This window comes from Saccostrea echinata, unplaced genomic scaffold, assembly GCF_033153115.1.
Source record: "Saccostrea echinata isolate AGI-Se365-2 ecotype Australia unplaced genomic scaffold, CSIRO_AGI_Sech_v1 ptg000016l, whole genome shotgun sequence".
Lineage (NCBI taxonomy): Eukaryota > Metazoa > Mollusca > Bivalvia > Ostreida > Ostreidae > Saccostrea > Saccostrea echinata.
Window position 1 is genome coordinate 1,513,179 of NW_026889765.1, and position 17,976 is coordinate 1,531,154.

A 17,976-nucleotide genomic window follows, 5' to 3' on the forward strand; every position below is an offset into this window, starting at 1 on the left:
ATATGGTCTCTCCAGTGGTTGTCTTTAATTCACCAAAGCCTGTCCATCTTACTTCGCTCAGTCCCATTATGTCCAACTTAAATTTGTTAAACTTTTATACGATGTTAGCTGTTTTTCCAATTTGGTAAAAATTGGAACATTGTTCTTACGTTCCAACATCCGATCTTGGTGATATTTTTAGGTGTTGTTATGGATGGGATTTGCGTTCCTTTCAGGTTACTGGGGTCCTTACGGCTTTTTCTAATTGCCTCGTACTCTCGATTCCAAATGAAGATAATCCTCAATTGGAATCTAGCATGTCGCGCCTACCCTTCCTTCAGTGGTACTAATTGTTATAACAGTTTCCGTGATCATCTGATTTTTATGGAAGGAGGTGGTTAGCCTCAAGTCCAACCTCCAAATTCGTGTCTGGGGGGCCAACATAGTAGTTGATAACGGTCTCCTACTAAATCCAGGTTATGACCACAGTTTTCTCTCCCAGCTGAGTTGCCGGCCAAGGCTTTCGAGTCTGATCTTCCCGTGCGCCCTTACGAAGTTAGCCTGGGGCCAAAAGGTGCCCAGTATCCGTCTGCTTCCAGGTGGAGGCATCGCATAGGACTTGTTGTGGAGAGGCTATGTACTGGCAGAGGAAGACTTACAACCGCTTCCCTTTTTGCATTGCTGCTAGCCAGAGGTGAGGGCTGAAAGCGAGAGGTGGCAAGCACATAGACACCAACACCAAAACACTAGACGCATCACACAACATTTAGCAGACAGTATGTACTTAATATATAAGAAACGACGATTATTTACGGTTGTAACCCTCAACAATGACGCCTGGTGACACCCCCTCCCCCTTTTTTGCTCGTCAGGGATTTCTTGTTTACTTTGTACCCCTCCAAAATAATTTCGTAGGCCGTGCCCCAACATTAAAATTGCTTTCTACGGGCCTGTATTGTGAACCAGTCCTACCTCTCGGAGCCATGGGTGAATGATTTAAACAAATTTGAATCTGCAATACCTGGGAATGCTTACGTATTAATAGCGATTCTCTGTAACCACTTAAACTTCTTTGCCACGCATGGTCACCGATTTTGATGAAACTTTGCCCATTATTACAACTTGACACCAGAAACATATATCAAATAAAATTTCGTTGCTATGTGTCTTGGTTGCCATGGTAACAACCAGAAAAGTTGAAAAAATTGAGATTTTCAGCTACTTTGAATCTTTATTAAGCCTTAATAAAGACTAATAATAACAAAAAAACAATTCTCACAAAAACCTGACACCTTGTTGCCACTTATGCTATAAAGAAACTATTTAGAATTTATCTCTTAGTAAGTGGTAACCATGGGTACATTTGGAATACATTTTAGATGCTGAAAAATGCTGAAAAACGCTCAATATTCACTAATGATAGGTGTTAAATGATCAAACTCAATCAACAACCTAAGAGAAAACAATAAAAATATTTGACCTTAAGTAATTAGGTATTGGCAATATTATTCTAAAAATAACTTTCATGGTTGCCATGGTAACACAGTGTTACCATGCAAAATGTGTTGCTAAGATTGGGTTAATGCTACTATTTTCAGGAAAAACAATAAATTTCATGACTGGCACATATATATCCTTAGGACCTTGCAACACCGACAACATAAGAAAAATTGGGATTAATTGTTACTTTGCAGTGTAACCATGGAAACAATGTACCAGTTGGTTAAAGTGATATTTTTTGCTGCCTTAGGAATTTAATTACTTTTTATTCAAGAAACATATTATTTGACTCACCTTGAATAGTGCTTATTTGGTAGAACTAAAGTTGAATATCATATATTGATAACGTTTGTTGAAAAATACAACACTGTTGCTATGGTAACCAAGAAGGGAAAATGTTCGATTTTGTTAATTTTATATCAATATTAAACCCTTTGTGCCAGCTTTTTGCATCCAGTTAGAGATTGGGTGGCAGTCAAAATTGAAAGTCAGGTTAGTTGTTCATAATTATCAATCATAAAAGTTTTGGGAATCTACGTACAAAGGTACGTATCCAAGGAAACAGAATATTTTTCAGATTTTTATGCATATTTTCTCGGCTTATTTCCATAGCAACGCTCTATTTAAAGAATTGAATTTGAATTTTTTGAAATGTGAAAATTAGGGTCACATGAACATCTTTAAAAATTGATTATTAGTTATATAGAAATATGCTTTTTAAAAAGATAGGATTAGATTTAAACACTACGAGAGTAAATTTAAAATCCCTTCTTGGTATTAAAACAATGGCAACCATTGCCAACCAATAAGAAATATCATATTTCTTCCTTGGTATATGTTACAAGGATCTTTTGTCTATTATTTGCTTGCATTTCAACCTAAAATTCTTTTTTTTTTCTTAAGTGTATGATTATATAAAATTAGATGAGCAAAATTATTACTTTTGAATACTTTGTTTCCATAGTAACGTATTTAATAGTTGATTTACCAAACATGTTTATCATGCATTTAAGATATCAGGCCTTCAACTTTCAGAAACAATCATTGCCACTTGTTGGCTTTGCTGCAAAAGTTAACTGTGGGACTCTGAACATGTTGAAAAATGCCATATTTCAAACTTTAGGACATGTTGCCATGGTAACCATGACACGTAGCAACCAATTTCTGCCTGATTTGAGTTTACGGTATCAAAGACTTTAGTCATAGATAGTTTGGAGAAATTCTGAGACTATGCGTGCCACAGCTCCTATATAAAAGTTCAAGTCATTACAGAGAATGGTTCTTAATGTGACAAAAAATCCCGCTGTTCTTAATTGAGAAGATATTTAAATTTCCCCCCATACATATTCCCACATAAAAGTTTGACTTTTGGGGAGGGGGGATGATTTGATCCTTTATTTGAAATTTTTTTTATTTACTTTACCCGGGGATGCTCTGTGGCAAGTTTGGTTGAAATTGCCCAGAAGTAAAGTCCCACTGGACACCCGATTACTGTTGTTAATACATGTACAGTGTATATACTGAAACGCAAAAGAAACGCAACAAGCAGTAATCTACAAATATTTGAATTTTTTATCTAATGATTTTCAAAAATGAATACAGTAAGGTAAAACTCGATTCATAAGCATCAGAGATTTGATAAAAATGTTAAATTATAACCTTTTAACTTTAGAAAGTTATATATGAATGTTAAAACACCCCCACCCTGGCCATTCAATTACAGCGTGCAAGACTGCCATTTACAACAGTTGCAGCTTGATTTCTACGATGCAGTAGGTTCATCAATCTCGAGCTCTGGGCGAAAGAAATATTCTTTGCCATTTTTAAATGCCTGTTTTTCAGATGATGAGGTCGAATTTTCTCTACCCAGGCGCAGTGTTATACCCTTGGAATTTCACAGAAGTGATAAATTAAAAGAATTAGAAAGATTACAGGAACAATAAGTTACATGGTTCCAACAGACAAGGCTTGTTTGTAAGTCTCACTATTATAACCGTACTTTAGAAGAACTTGATTTTAATTGTATACCTGGAAATCTTTCCTATACTCATGGTTCATTTTCTAAGGATGAAATTCTTCAAAATCACATTTCAGTCTAATACTTCTAACATTCCAGTTCTCAAAGGTGAGTTCGATCTAGCCTACCTATCTAATGGATTCCTAAACTTCATAAAATACGAGCAAATTACCGGGTCCAGCAAGTTTACAGACGGATGGATAGGAAGCTATCATAGACAGACGGACATCAGACAACAGAAAATCAAAGCTGAATTGAGCTCATAGCTCACGAGAGCTGAAAATTGACCAGCAAATGTCTGAATGTCTGGAGGGGGACATACAGTAGGAATTGCAGTCCGAAAGGCAGGTGCGCGGACTTCTCTGTGTTAAAGGCCCCTTCTGTCCACCATACTTTCACATGTTTCATTCAAATGCGAACAGAAACGAAGTATGTATTAGATTAGGATATGCCCATGATTCTGTTATTTTCTCCTTTGAACTGCTTAACTCCATGTTCCAAACTGCAACAGGTACCCCGAAGATAAATGATTGCATAATTTCCAAAATACGGCATAGTGCTTGGAATAACTAGAATAGAGCGCTGGTGGTGTTCAAATTGCATAACGTGAAACGCATTGTTTGCAAAAGAAGCAATATTTAGAACAACCGTCTTACTTTGGTAAGTGTCAAAGTAATCCATAATTAAGATTCCTCTCAGGGTTAATTATGCTGATCAATTTTACAGTTTAAATCGATCGACATTCGATGCTCATCGGGTGAGAGTGGGAGGGGGCATTTAGCCAAGGGAAGGGGGCCGGGTGGGTAAGCTTTATTAATTTTTTTCAGTTCCATGACACTTTTGTGTGCAGAATTCTTTAATTAAAGTCAAGTTGATTACTTTTGTTTTACATAATGAATACACAACACGTGTTGACAGTATTAGATTTGAGTATTAATTAAATTTGTTATAATCTTTCCTGTAAAAAAACATGATAAAAAAAAATTGGATTTTGTTTAAAGAAATTCTTGACTGGTTGTAATGATTATGCTTTGGAAATAACACAAACACAGAATGATCATTTGACCGCTCAAAATTGTAAACAGACTAGTGTTTTGACAGTAAAAATGCTTCATTTCATAAACACATTCAAGTGTAACACAGTATGTGTTTCCTATTATATAATCTAGAGTAAATTCCCATGACTTTGATATCTTAAGTTATTAAATCTGAATTTGCTGTACACATGTATATGTAAGTATGGATGCAAAATGATGTGTCTCTTTAATTAACAATGACCTCAGGTGAATTTAAGAACAAATTTCATGTAACTTGAAGCTTTTAAGAAAAGTGTATACCTTTAAATATGCATTTAACATGTCTTACAAAGTATAGATATCATCTCCAGGTAAATATAAAAAAAAGTAATGTGGAGCTTTTAAGAAAAGTGTTTCTGCAGTTAACATGCCCTATAAGTATACAGGATTTTGTAAGTTTTTTCGTTTATACATTTCTCTTAAAGCAATATGAGCTGCAACTTTGATGTCAGAAATTTTTTTTGCAAATTAAATTGTAATTAACTGTTTCAATGACAGAAAAAAGAACGTTTATAAACTTCTGTTGTTCATATTTGCGATGGAAGAACTATTTATAAGCTTTGATTGAAGCAAAATTACATTATTGTCGTCCTGTACAATATTGATTTCTTATATAATACTATATATTTGATTGTACAGAATCCTTTCTTCCGAAACAATTTGATACTTTATTTCTGTCTAATCGATCAAAAAGGTTTAAAATACGTACAAATTTATTATAATAACACATTTCAGCAGCAAAATAAAATTCTCAAAAATGCAGCTCATATTGCTTTAATGGACTCTCCGTAATATAGCTGGAAAACTTTCAATCTTTGTTGAAAAGTAATGAAACCGACAAAAATATTTGATCTTGAGAGCATGTCATAATGTAAAAGGGGGTATGGGGGGGGGTTAAAACTTCTAAATATTCCTCTTCATAGCAGCTACACTGTAGCAGGGATAGACATTAACTTTCAGATTGACTTGCCCTTCGGGCAAGTGATCTCAAACTTTGGCTTGTCCGAATGGTAAACTTGGTTGCCCAAAATAAGGATAGAACTTAAGAAGAAAATTGTTTATTAATGTAAATGTTATGACAAGAAAAAATGTGACCAAATACACTACTGTCAATTTGGCAAGGTGAGGTACCTGAAAAAATTTCAATGCTGCGTTTGTACATAAATGTATATTACCATCCTTGTAAATTTAACCTGTTAACACATACTGCCATGTAGCAATAACCCTCCGTTTTAATAAAATTCATATTTTTAAAAATTATTTTTGGTAGGATTCTCTTGTGAATCGTGATTTTCAGAGATAACTGTGAAGCAACTCTAAAGGAAGATAGTTGCTACGTAACATACATCTTTATCTTGATCAGGATACATTGTGTTACACTGTACTACTATTTTGTGAGCAAATAAATAAACTAATTTTTAATAAGAAGTTAACAAAGATGTTAGACGAAGAGCATATTTACCACGAAAGAAAACAGAATAACGAACCCGATTTTCAAATGAATCCAGAAAGTGGCAGAAACACTACCATCGAATTCCGAATGCAAAAACAATGTCAGTCAGGTACCTGGGGAAAATCAAGTGTTCAATTTATTGTTTTATTTATAAATTAATGTATACTAAATAAAAACGTACATTTCTATAAGAAAAATTCACTTGCCCGTTCGGACAAGTACGTCGACAGTTTCACTTGCCCGAACTGAGAATTTACTTGTCCCGGGCAATCGGACAACCGCTAATGTCGATCCCTGTGTAGTACAAAGTGTGAATGAAGATGCACATACAGTAGAGCTTGTCTAATCCAGACCCCACAGTTTCTATTGAAATTTGTTAGATTGGATTATATTTCAATTAGATAACACTTTAAACAATTGAATATACCTTAATGAACAAACAGTTTTCTTTGTTTATATATAGACAACATATCAGAATACTTATCATCTGGATTAGACTATAGTTTTACTATATATGCTGCAAATATGCCTATAAACTATAACTATTCTGATTAAAAGAAGGCCTTATATTAGATGAACACTTACATAGCTGCTTTGATCAATACTTATTTCACAAAAAGGAGGGAAAAAATGTATGAAATTAACATGGTTGATACAATTAAACCTTCACCATTTGTTCATTTGTAATATTCATCTTCTGTTCTTAAACTCTTGTTCTCTTCTTAAGAATACCTGATTTATTGAAAATGCTTCATGTTTTACTTAAAAGCAAAAAAAAAAAGAAAATTAAACATGTTATAAAAAAAAAAATATATAACCAAACAAGCATTACCAAAAAAAAAAAAAAAAACTTGGGGGAGAAAATCTGTTAAAGTGGTTCTGATGAGCAAGAGTATACTTCTTCAGAAATTTTGAAATTCATGGCCCCTGGGTCAGGAGTTCTGGAGTTGGATGGGCTCTAATATGATCATGCATTGAAATTTTTACTCTGCTCTAAGAGAAGTTACTCCCCTTTGTCATTCACCCATGATAATGAATCACTGTAAATAAATGTAATTGTTAGGTAAATTGAATAATAAAAAAAATAATATACAAGAATTTTTAGTGTATAATACAAAGAGAAGTTTTATAGTTTTGAATGGTCAGGCAGACTTGTAAGTAATAGGTGAATAAAAATAAGACAAAATACTTTATATTTGTACTTTAAATGTACAGGGCAAGAGTATGGGGCTTTTGACGAGTTCTCTTTTTGAAATAAGTTTCCATTGCTTAAGATAGTGGTAGAGTTTAGGTAGCACTGGTATATACAGGCAAGTAAATAAGATCTACTTTCTGAGTTGTTGTTGATTACCAGACTAACTATTTGTTAATCCCTGATTGTTCTAATTCTTTGTTTTTGAGCAACATATCATCATGCATCTATCAATTTACTTTGTTTTATCATATAGTTATTAAAATGCCAGTCTATGGATCCTTTACAGGGTTGAATTATACTCAGGTGCTCTTGGGCCTCTTGTATATACATGTATACATAATGCTCTGACAACTAGCCAGCTAAGTTTTTCTGAGGCTTTTCATAATGAATGACATGTTCTAGAAGGAAGTAATTGAACTGAAGAAGCAATGAGGAGATATAGATGGGGAAGTGATAATATTTTGATATGGAAAGTCATGACTAGTTTCCACTACATGTACTTGTTGAAGAGGACTTTTTGGCTTTGTACGGATGTATAAGATCCTGAATTGTTCAAAGTCACATCTTTATTCTTCACTGATTGTCTTTAATTATTATGAGTTATTACGTATTAGCAAGAATGAAATTGAATTCAGTTTTTTAAAAATACTTTTATTCCCTCAATAAAATATCAGAAATGTGCATCATAGGTAGATGGTTGATAGCTACAAATCATATACATGTACATGTATATATATTTGGTAGTTAAGATTTATCAATCGAATGTATGTATTGAAAGAAAAAAAAACATTTTAATCTCACTGCAAGAAATGTTCAAAGAGCTATCATGGTTTCTGTCGTGTTATCAGCGTTTATGATCACCAGGTTAAAGTTTTCAAGTCCTTATTTAGCTTCTCATGTTATGAAGCATATACAGGTATGACTTTACCATATTTTTAAGATAATCATTTACTTAATCGAATACTATTCAGATTCTGCACATATATTTAATTAAGGTTATCAGGGTTAAAGTCGTAAATTAAGGTCAAATTTATTCTGAGTGACAGAAAAAATCATGGTATCCCACTTCTAAAAGGACATAATTCTTTATCATTAATTATCTGATATAAAATACTCTGGCATTCATCTTAGGGATTTAAGAGTAGGAAAGGATTTACAGAGAGAAGTTTAAAAATGCAGTTTTCTAAGGAATAATAAATCAACGAAGATTGTGCATTGAGGTCTAGCTATGAAGATAAGCTGAATTTTAGATACATGTACTAAGAAAACAGACAAATTTATAATTAGGGATTACATTTCAGATGGTAAAGGTTTTTTAAATGAAAAGATTATTTAAAATTGTTTTTTTTATTTATTAAAAAAAGGGAGATAACTCTTTAAGGAAAGCTTAAAGTCATAAATTATCCTGAAACATTAATCCTTACATACAGATAGTTATAAATGGAAATTATGTCTAAATATATTGACTAATATAAAACAAGTACATTATCTGTTGAGCATGTGCAAGATAAACAAGATGTGTTTGTTAAACACTGATGCCCCCATATGGCAGCTTATGGCGAAGGTTAATGTTTCTCAAATGCGGGCCAAAAGATAAAAAAATGTTAAATTTGAAAGCCCTAGCTGCAACTATTCAAAAGTTATGGCAAAGGTTAAAGTTTTTTAAAAGTAAGTAAAACCTCAAGGTCAAGGTCAAAGTTGTTGGTATCCAAAGGAAGGTCTTGTCACAAGGATTACATATGTAAAGTATGAAAGCCCTAGCACCAACCATTCAAAAGTTATGGCCAAGGTTAAAGTTTTTCGGAAGTAGGTCAAACTCCTATGTCAAGGTCAAAGGGTCAAAGTGGTCGGTATCCAAAGGAAGGTAATGTCACAAGGATTACTAATGTGAAGAGTGAAAGCCCTAGCACCAACCATTCAAAAATTATGGCCAAGGTTAAAGTTTTTCAAAAGTAGGTCAAACTCCTAGGTCAAGGTCAAAAGGTCAAAGTGATTGGTATCCAAAGGAAGGTCTTGTCACAAGGATTACATATGTGAAGTATGAAAGCCCTTGCTCTAACCGTTCAAAAGTTATGGCCAAGGTTAAAGTTTTTCAAAAGTAGGTCAAACTCCTAGGTCAAGGTCAAAGGGTCAAAGAGGTTGATATCCAGAGGAAGGTCTTGTCACAAGGAATACACATGTGAAGTTTGAAACCCCAAGCACCAACTGTTCAGAAGTTATGGCCAAGGTTAAAGTCTCATAAAATTTTGCAAAAGTGGGTCAAACTCCGAGGTCAAGGTCAAAAGGTCAAATATGATGGTACCCAAAGAAAGGTCTTGTCACAAGGAATACACATGTGAAATATAAAAGTCATAGCTCCAACCAATTAAAAGTTATGGGCAAGGTTAAAGTTGACAACAGACAAACAGATAAACAGACAGACAGGACAAAAACAATATACCCCCGGGATCTTTCGATGGGGGGGCATTAAAAACTACAAATAAGGTTCATATCCTCAATGATTTGCTCATGCGACAGAACTACATGTGCTCATGCTGTAAGTTGCTTAATAATACTTTTTAAGTACACTGGATTGGGCTTGCAGATATTTCTCCTTATTGAATTAAAATATTTTTTATTGAATCATTTAGGATAAAATAAAAAATGTAAATATAAGGAATAATGTCTGTTTTTTGGTTTATGATGATGATCAATCAGTCTGCTCGCATGATAATTTTATGCAAATTATTACGCAAGCAAACTGATTGATCATATCATAAATCTAAAAAACGTAGACAGTATTCCGTAATTTAAAGCTATTATGAGCAGAATGCCTTAACTACTGTTTTTAATTTTTTTCTGTATTGATCCTTCTTATATTTCTGATGCATGATATATTTACTGTGAATATCATTCAGAATTAGAATATTAATTCACTTTAGGGCTGCACATTCAATCCTTATACTTACAGATAGTTATAAATGGAAATTTTGTCTAATTGTATCGAGTAATGAAACAGAACATGTCTCACAGTTGTACATTCAAATTGGTTGAATTTAGAGTTATTATTGGCCTTAGCTAATGTTTTTAAGTTTTTCTGTATTAATCCTTCTTATATTTGATGCATGATTTTCATTAATTCCTTAGTTGTGAATATTATTCAGAATAGATTTATTTATTTATTTTGCCTTTTTTTTTATTGAATTGTTTTCAGAAAGAAAAAATTTATAATGAATCCAACTGATTTTTAATATTTTCTGCAGACTTTAATATTTTCTGCAGACTTAACAGTATGGCCTTTGAATATTGATGTTATACTATATCTATAGTCAATTTCTTAATGATTGCATTTTTCCTTTTGAGAGGTGTTTGGAGAACTGCTAGAATTGGCTGAGAGGCAGTACTGTAGATCATCAAATTTTGTGACACCTTATTTTTGTGAAACATTTAGTATTTTAAGTGAAAAAAAAAATCATAATTTTTTACGATTATTTTATCATATCTAGCAGTTCTCCAATTGGCCACTAAAATTTAATGATAGCAGTTTGTCATTTGTAAAAACTTTTTCTGCATAATGAATGCAAAGGTACAAGAGAAAACATGGTTTTCTTGCCATTGAAAATTAATCACACAATTGCCTTTTTTGCCTGCTCAAGAAATAGACGTTATTTGTAAAGGAAATTGCAGAATAAACTTGCTTCTTGTAAGGATTGACTTGGATATTCAAACAATTTTTGTCATGCTAAAAGCAAAGGAAAAAGTGTCCAAAAACTGGTCACTTGCCAGTTGTTAACTTATTAGGGAGACTAAGCTACATTTTTTGTAATATACAAGCATCTTAAATTCAAATTATGGCCCCAGTGTTAAACAGGGTCACAAAAGGTGAAAGTTCTCAACGTCAAGTAGATTTCCATACAAAAAGCATGTCATTGGCTATTATTTATCAGTTAAGTAATTGGTGAGCATTAAATATGCTTTTTATTGGAATATTGAATTCTGAATTGAAGTTATTTGCTCTTATTTGGAATTGCAATGTCAGTTCGATAGCGTTCATTTTGTCAAACTTTTGATAGCACCATGACTCTTGTGAGCATTGTGGCCTATGGGCCTCTTGTCTATAAACTTAATGCATGTAAATTTTAATGGTCATTTGATGCAACCAGGTCACCCATGACTCTCTTTTTTATTGTGGATTGTATGCAGTGGTGCTTTAAAAGATCATTGGCCTACTTTAAAGCATTTAAAAAACATTTATTCTTCGTTTTCCTTTTTTTTTTTTTTTTTTTTTTTTTTTTTTTTTTTTAAAAAATAACAATTATGTTTTTGATAAAGTGTCAGATTGATCCCCAGAATTTGATCCAGGTGTCGAGAGTGTACTACCTCAAAAGGCACACATGATGTCATTAAACGTAACACTATTATTTGAGTTTTTACTGGTACAGAACATAAGCTAGACATTATGTACCACTATTCATTTCATTGTTGATATTCATTTAAAGTCCTGCCCTTTGAATGGTAAGTTTTGAATTTTTTTTTTGTCCACCTTTTAGGCTCTTGGCTGTTAATCAAACAAATGTGTGTTTTTGTTTAGTTCACGTTTTTAATGATTAATTTTCTAAATGATGATGACAGTTTAAATGAGAAAATTTTAATGTAAAAAAAAAAATCAACTCTTGGTAGATTTTTTGCATTGAATGTGTAAAAATTAACTTTTCTATAAAAAAAAAAGAAACATAGCTTGCTTTTGAACTACACTCTGTAATAAGAGCCTATTGCTCTGAAGAACACCTGTTTGTGTGGTTGTCTTTTTTTTTAAACCAGGTATGTAAACCTATCACATTAATTATAAAAATCAATGACTAGATTGTATAAAGTCATGATAGTGCTGCACAGGATTAAAATGGATTTACAACTGAACAGGTAGCATATGTTATGGAGAGGGTGGCTTTAAAGTCATTTTGTTAATGATGTGGTTAAAACATTTATCTGTTTGTCTTGTCCTCTGGGGCTTAATTATGAGATTCCTTTGAAATAAATGTGAGGTTCAACATCCTCATTAGCTGTACATGATGAGCAATATTTAAATCAGAAGGCACTGCTTTAAAATAGGGACTAATTATAGACCCAGGACATTTGGTCAATATTTCTCTGTGGCTCAATTAAATATATTTGAAATGTTAATATAAGTAATTTATTGCAGTTTTGAAATAAATTCAAAGGAATATGAGCCAATACTAATTATCAGTCAAACACAGTTTCAAGAAGTTCATGTACTAACATGCTCTAGGAAATACTCCTCTGTGAAAAGAATCGGGTCATACCTTCATGAACTTTCAAAACCAGAAGACATTTTTGATTACAATCTTTAAAGGACTAGCTGTTATAGGTTATGACAGTATCACTGAATTTTTTATTTATTGAGCTAATTGCAGATGAATAGCCAACAATTCCCTCCCTTTTCGCACTTTTATTTGACAGTAATATATCCCGTCCCTTAACATTTAACAATGAATTATAAGAGATTTATTGTTTGTGTTTAGTTTAATGTTACTTCATTTTATGTACATAATTTCCTTATTGCCACTGTACACATATATTAATTACAATCATTGCAAAGACTTATTCAGCATACTAAGGACTCGGTTTTATTTCTCTTTCTCAGACCAATCTAGATGGGTGAACACATCTGGAGGGGACCGTCCAAGGTGAACAAACAAAATTAGAATTCTGATGCAGGTTCATGAAGTAAATTCATAGACTATACATACATCTTGGATGCATATCTAATTTATTCACATGTATAATTGTATGTAAAAATTCAAATTGTCTGCTCTGTACGACATTGAATTTACATATTAACCCAGTTTACAGCATAATGTGCAGTAAAACATTGGTAAACCTTGAACAAAATCTTGAACAGTTTATTAACTGTAAGAAATGCATTTCAGTTTTGAAAGTTCATGTATGTATAACCTGATACTAATCACCCAGTTAATATTTCAAGATAGCACTCAAAAGCAGTGATAACACTCTTGTAACATTCAAACTTTTCAAATTGTCTTATAGGGTTTATTTTGGCTGAAAAAGTAGTTCCAATTCTGACTTAGCTATATATTATTACTCATCATATGTGGTTCATGAGGATATAAATGTAGAATTTCCTTTAAATTATTCTAAAATAGAAATTGTACCTTAATATGTAAATATATTCCTCTAAATGTTCAAAGAAATAGGCACAATCTACCTATATTTATATCTAGGAAGTAATTTGTGTATTTCAGGATATATCAACATATATGGAATTACTTAGAGTTTTCCTAATATAGTTCTAAGAAAATTTTTAAAAGTTTCTTAGAAGTTTTAATGACATTTGGGAATTACTGCCTTGTGAATTTTCACTTTCATATACCAGGTGCAGATAAGTTAGCAGAAGATGAAATCCACAACATGATTTTTACTATTACTTGGATATGAAAGAAAAAAAAACACCCAAAAATTAGCAAATTATCCAGTCATGCAGTAATCATATTGAATTTTATCCTTTTTAGGTTATTGGAAAAGTGAACAGAAGATTGAAAGATGGTTGCTCGACAGAACTGGAGTAAGAATGTAGAATTTTTGCTGGCTGCCATTGGGTATTGTGTAGGCCTGGGAAATGTGTGGAGATTTCCATACCTCTGTTACAGCAGTGGAGGGGGTAAGGTGTTCAAATTTCTTAAAATAGCAATGATGCAATGTACATGTATCAATCCTCATTATCTTGATATTTTATTACATTATTATAATTATATTATATCGATATTTCGAATACCATGGATATGTCAAAGTGAATTAGAAATCCCAACCACCTTTATGTATTTAAACCACAATATCTTGAATCCTTGAATATTTTGAAATCTACAGTTCGAGATAACAAGGTTTGACGGTAGTAAAACGTCACTATTTATAGCCAACCTGATGCTTAAGAAAAGATGAATTGTTTGATAAGACCTCTGGAAATTTTTCAACCATATTGATGTTGCCTCTGAAAAGTCCAGTGTACTAGCTGCATGGCTTGATGAAATTTCATCAATTTAGACTGAAAGGAATGGGGCTAGCGTTTATGAATATTAAAGTCTTCAATTTTTTTTTTTTTTTTTTTTTGATGATTTTACATGTTTATTGCCTTTTATATTGCTGGAATCATAGAGTTCTAGATCATGGCTCTTTTGAAAATCTCAGTTTTCTATGGCATCAATAAATGCTGTTGTACTGAAGAAAAAAAATATATTACGTACTTGAAGAAGTTTGACTGCTATTCACAATATGAGTAAAGATTTTTTTTCCAATTCAAAGATTGCAAAAGGAGCACATTTATAATTTTCCCCTTTATGGAAGAAGTCATATTTTAAGGACATGAAGTGCATGAATTGGGACATCGTGTATAGGACAGGACTAAGTTGATCAACTTTGGGAATAATGAATCCTAAGAAAGGTTTAAAAGTCTTTGTTAGAATTATTGATTTAATCTGTGGTATTACTCAGCAGTACTTATATGGATCTAAGTGCATGATATGTTGAAATAGCCAATTGTTTTCAAAACGAGAAAGGAGATGAATGAAATTTCATTGAGTTGTCCGGCTGAGTAAATGTATGGAACAGCATGTTTGCAATAAAATTTTTATGTTCATGGTTCAAAATTATAAAGAAAACCTTACAAAAATTAAATTACATCAGGTGTTTGTTTGGTTTTTTTTTTAAAGAATAAAACAAGTACATGTTGAGTTGATATAAAATCTTAACAATGATTAAAAGAAAATTGATTTGGAATAATGGGTGCATGTACTCTGTGCATCAGAAAAGAATCAGCAAATGTTTTTTATTTAATCATTTGCTTTTGTTTTTGGTAATCAGCTCAGAATTTGAAAGCCTTTTAAGGGGCCATCTTTGTTAGCCAAGGGTTTTAAGTCCACTCTTCTCCCAGGGAGTGGTGTGGACCTAAAATCTTTTAACTTGTGAAGGTGTGGGGGTATGGTGTTCAAGTTTTGCAGCAGATTGACTTCATACTTATGGCCAATGTCAGGATATCCACCTGAGATCAAGGTCAGGTTACAGTTCTGAGGGAGAGAGAAACTCTGGAGACAGGCTATCACCTGTATATAGCAATAAAACAAAGAATAATGATATTAAAAAGTACTGAGACAGAAATATCATGTTTAATTTATAACATATATTGAAGACCAACATCAAAATGTGGATACCCGACAACAGTGGTAATCATTATGTCTCTCTGTCAATACTTTTATGTGGCATGATCCTTGGGTACCTTTTAATGGAAATGCTTCATATTCATGACAATAGGTTGATAAAGAAACTTACAGCTTTTAAGGTCATGTTTCTGTCAAATGTCAATACTTTTATGTGGCATGATCCTTGGGTACCTTTTAATGGAAATGCTTCATATTCATGACAATAGGTTAATAAAGAAACTTACAGCTTTTAAGGTCATGTTTACCCTATTAAAAGTCGAGGCCAAAAGGTCATAACTGAGGTCAAATACAATTTTGGTAGCAAACACTGACTGGTTTTGAAAGCAGTTATATATTTTATATATGGAATTGAGTCTGTATGTTATATTTATGTCCATTTTCAGGGGCATTCTTAATTCCATTTTTCCTTATGCTGATCCTATGTGCCATTCCTCTGCTTTACATGGAGTTGGCTGTTGGACAATACACACAGAATGGGCCAGTAGGGGCCTTAGCCAAGATCTGTCCACTATTTAAAGGCAAGTTTGTCAATATTCTAAGACTATGTTGAATGGAATGTTATAATTCAGCTTATAAATTTAATTAAAGTAACTGTTACAGTAGTAGATATTTTCAGAATAGATAAATATACATGTATTAATTTCTTTTATCGAATTCAAGTGATAACATAGAATTAATGTATGAAGAGCAGTGCATTTTCTGTTTAGAAAATTAAATCATATCTTTTGTTGAAATATATATTAGTTACAGCATAACTGTGGAACAAAATTTTAGTACTGTCTTATTTTGTGCCAAAGATATTATTGAAGAAAATGAATCTTCCATAATCCAGATTTTTGTTCTATCCACCTCAAAATTCAAACAACTCCTCTTTGTCCAAAGACACGTCGCTATTTCATTAATCTTCACTGAAATCTGATCTTGTCTTTGAGAGTCAACAAAGAAAATTACTAGGTATGTTTGGGAGAAGAACTTATTCACTACTTCTAAATGAGTTAAATCAAGTGTGCATGAGTCTAAGTTGGTACCATTTACACACTTGTTTTAGGTGACGAAAAAGAAAGCTCTTAACAGCCCGCATATAAATTGCCAAATTCTAATGTCATGAAAGCCTGATCTTAGCTCCTGACATTAAGCTGGCAAATTAGGGGGTTACACTATGTCAGTGATACTTTTAATTAAACGATATATTTGACACATTGAAATTCAAATCTAATTGCTCATGTCTTGGCTACAACCATTCATGCTAGGTATTTGGGGAGAAACGGAGCTGGATTAAGGGTTATCGTAAATATAAACTAAGAATATATAATTCTGTGGTTCTGTTTTTATATTCAATTGATAAGGAAAGAATCTATTCTTTTTACTTGTTATTTGATACATGTACATATATGTTAATCCATTTTGTCTGATTTTCTTTGTTATTTTAATTCAAATGACAAGTTTCTTAAACTCAAATGCATGTATAATTTCGTACTATGTCAAGTTTCAGTCCAAATAGAGAAAATCTCAATAAATAAAGGACCACAATTAGATATATTAGTATGCAAGCATCCTCTTGTGTTGTAGATACAAGCTTGGGTAAGGCCATATTTTACATGTAATTATATATATGGGAAAACATCTTTAAAAATCTTCTTAAGAACATGAACAGCAGGGCTGCAATTAGTCATTTTGAATGTAAGCACCAATCAGCATGTAATTTAGTTTCAGATTTGTTGAGAAATCCCTACATGGTCAAACCATCATGTCTATCTACTTTTCCATGACAGAGCCTGTGATATTATTATATCAGGCTCAGATGAATGATCTTGTGAATAAAAGACGTGGTATAAAAATAAAATCAAACTATTGATAGGAATGGTTTTTAGCCTTCAGTACATGTATATGGTTACCATGGTGATTATAACCTACATCTTTGTCAACATGACAATTATTTTCAATCCAGTTATGAAAATCATTAATGATAAGGTTTTTTTATTTAGATTTAAGATTTTCACCTTTGAATTCCCTGAGAGCAGAAATATCAATAACATTTATCTGATTCCTGATTTCTTTATCTGTCAAGCATGTGTTGACTCGGTGACTGACCCGTAATTGTTGGGCAAAGTTTGCGGATACTAATAAAGTTCACTGAACTTGTTGAGTACATGTCGTGTGGAAAGCATAGCTAGTTCATTTAACGAGGTTCGCTCCTGAGCTTTTGAGCAGATTTTTATCTTAACCTATATTTCAAAAATTCTCCATAATGTTTTAATTCTTACAATAAATTTGGATTCTACAATGCCAATTTAACTATATTCAGTTAAAACTCAATGATTAAATTCCATACCAAAAGCATTAGGTAGGAACTATATTTTGTGGCGGAAGGTTTTTTAGAAGAAAATGATCATTTTTTCTCTTTCGAAGTATCTAAAGTATGTTAAGTTTGGATTCCTATTTTTACATGCAGTCTGCACACATAGTTATTTTTTGCAGTGGACTGTTTCATACTGGTCCTAAATTATCTATTAAATAAACTGTCATGA

The 17,976-nt window shown here is 32.5% G+C and overlaps 2 protein-coding genes across 2 annotated transcripts in view; one reads left to right on the top strand and one right to left on the bottom strand.

The window, feature by feature from the left end:
- Positions 1-17,976, bottom strand: part of LOC133188326 (uncharacterized) — a 226,155-nt gene that overhangs the window by 133,881 nt on the left and 74,298 nt on the right. The window lies entirely within an intron of this gene.
- LOC133188328 (sodium- and chloride-dependent GABA transporter ine-like) overlaps positions 4,000-17,976 on the top strand; it is a 38,109-nt gene continuing 24,132 nt past the window's right edge. The window contains exons 1-4 of the mRNA XM_061323706.1: positions 4,000-4,156; positions 13,748-13,896; positions 15,832-15,970; positions 17,273-17,274. Coding sequence (XP_061179690.1) covers positions 13,779-13,896; positions 15,832-15,970; positions 17,273-17,274 — 259 coding nt within the window. The 5' untranslated portion in view covers positions 4,000-4,156; positions 13,748-13,778. The remainder of the gene's footprint in view (positions 4,157-13,747; positions 13,897-15,831; positions 15,971-17,272; positions 17,275-17,976) is intronic.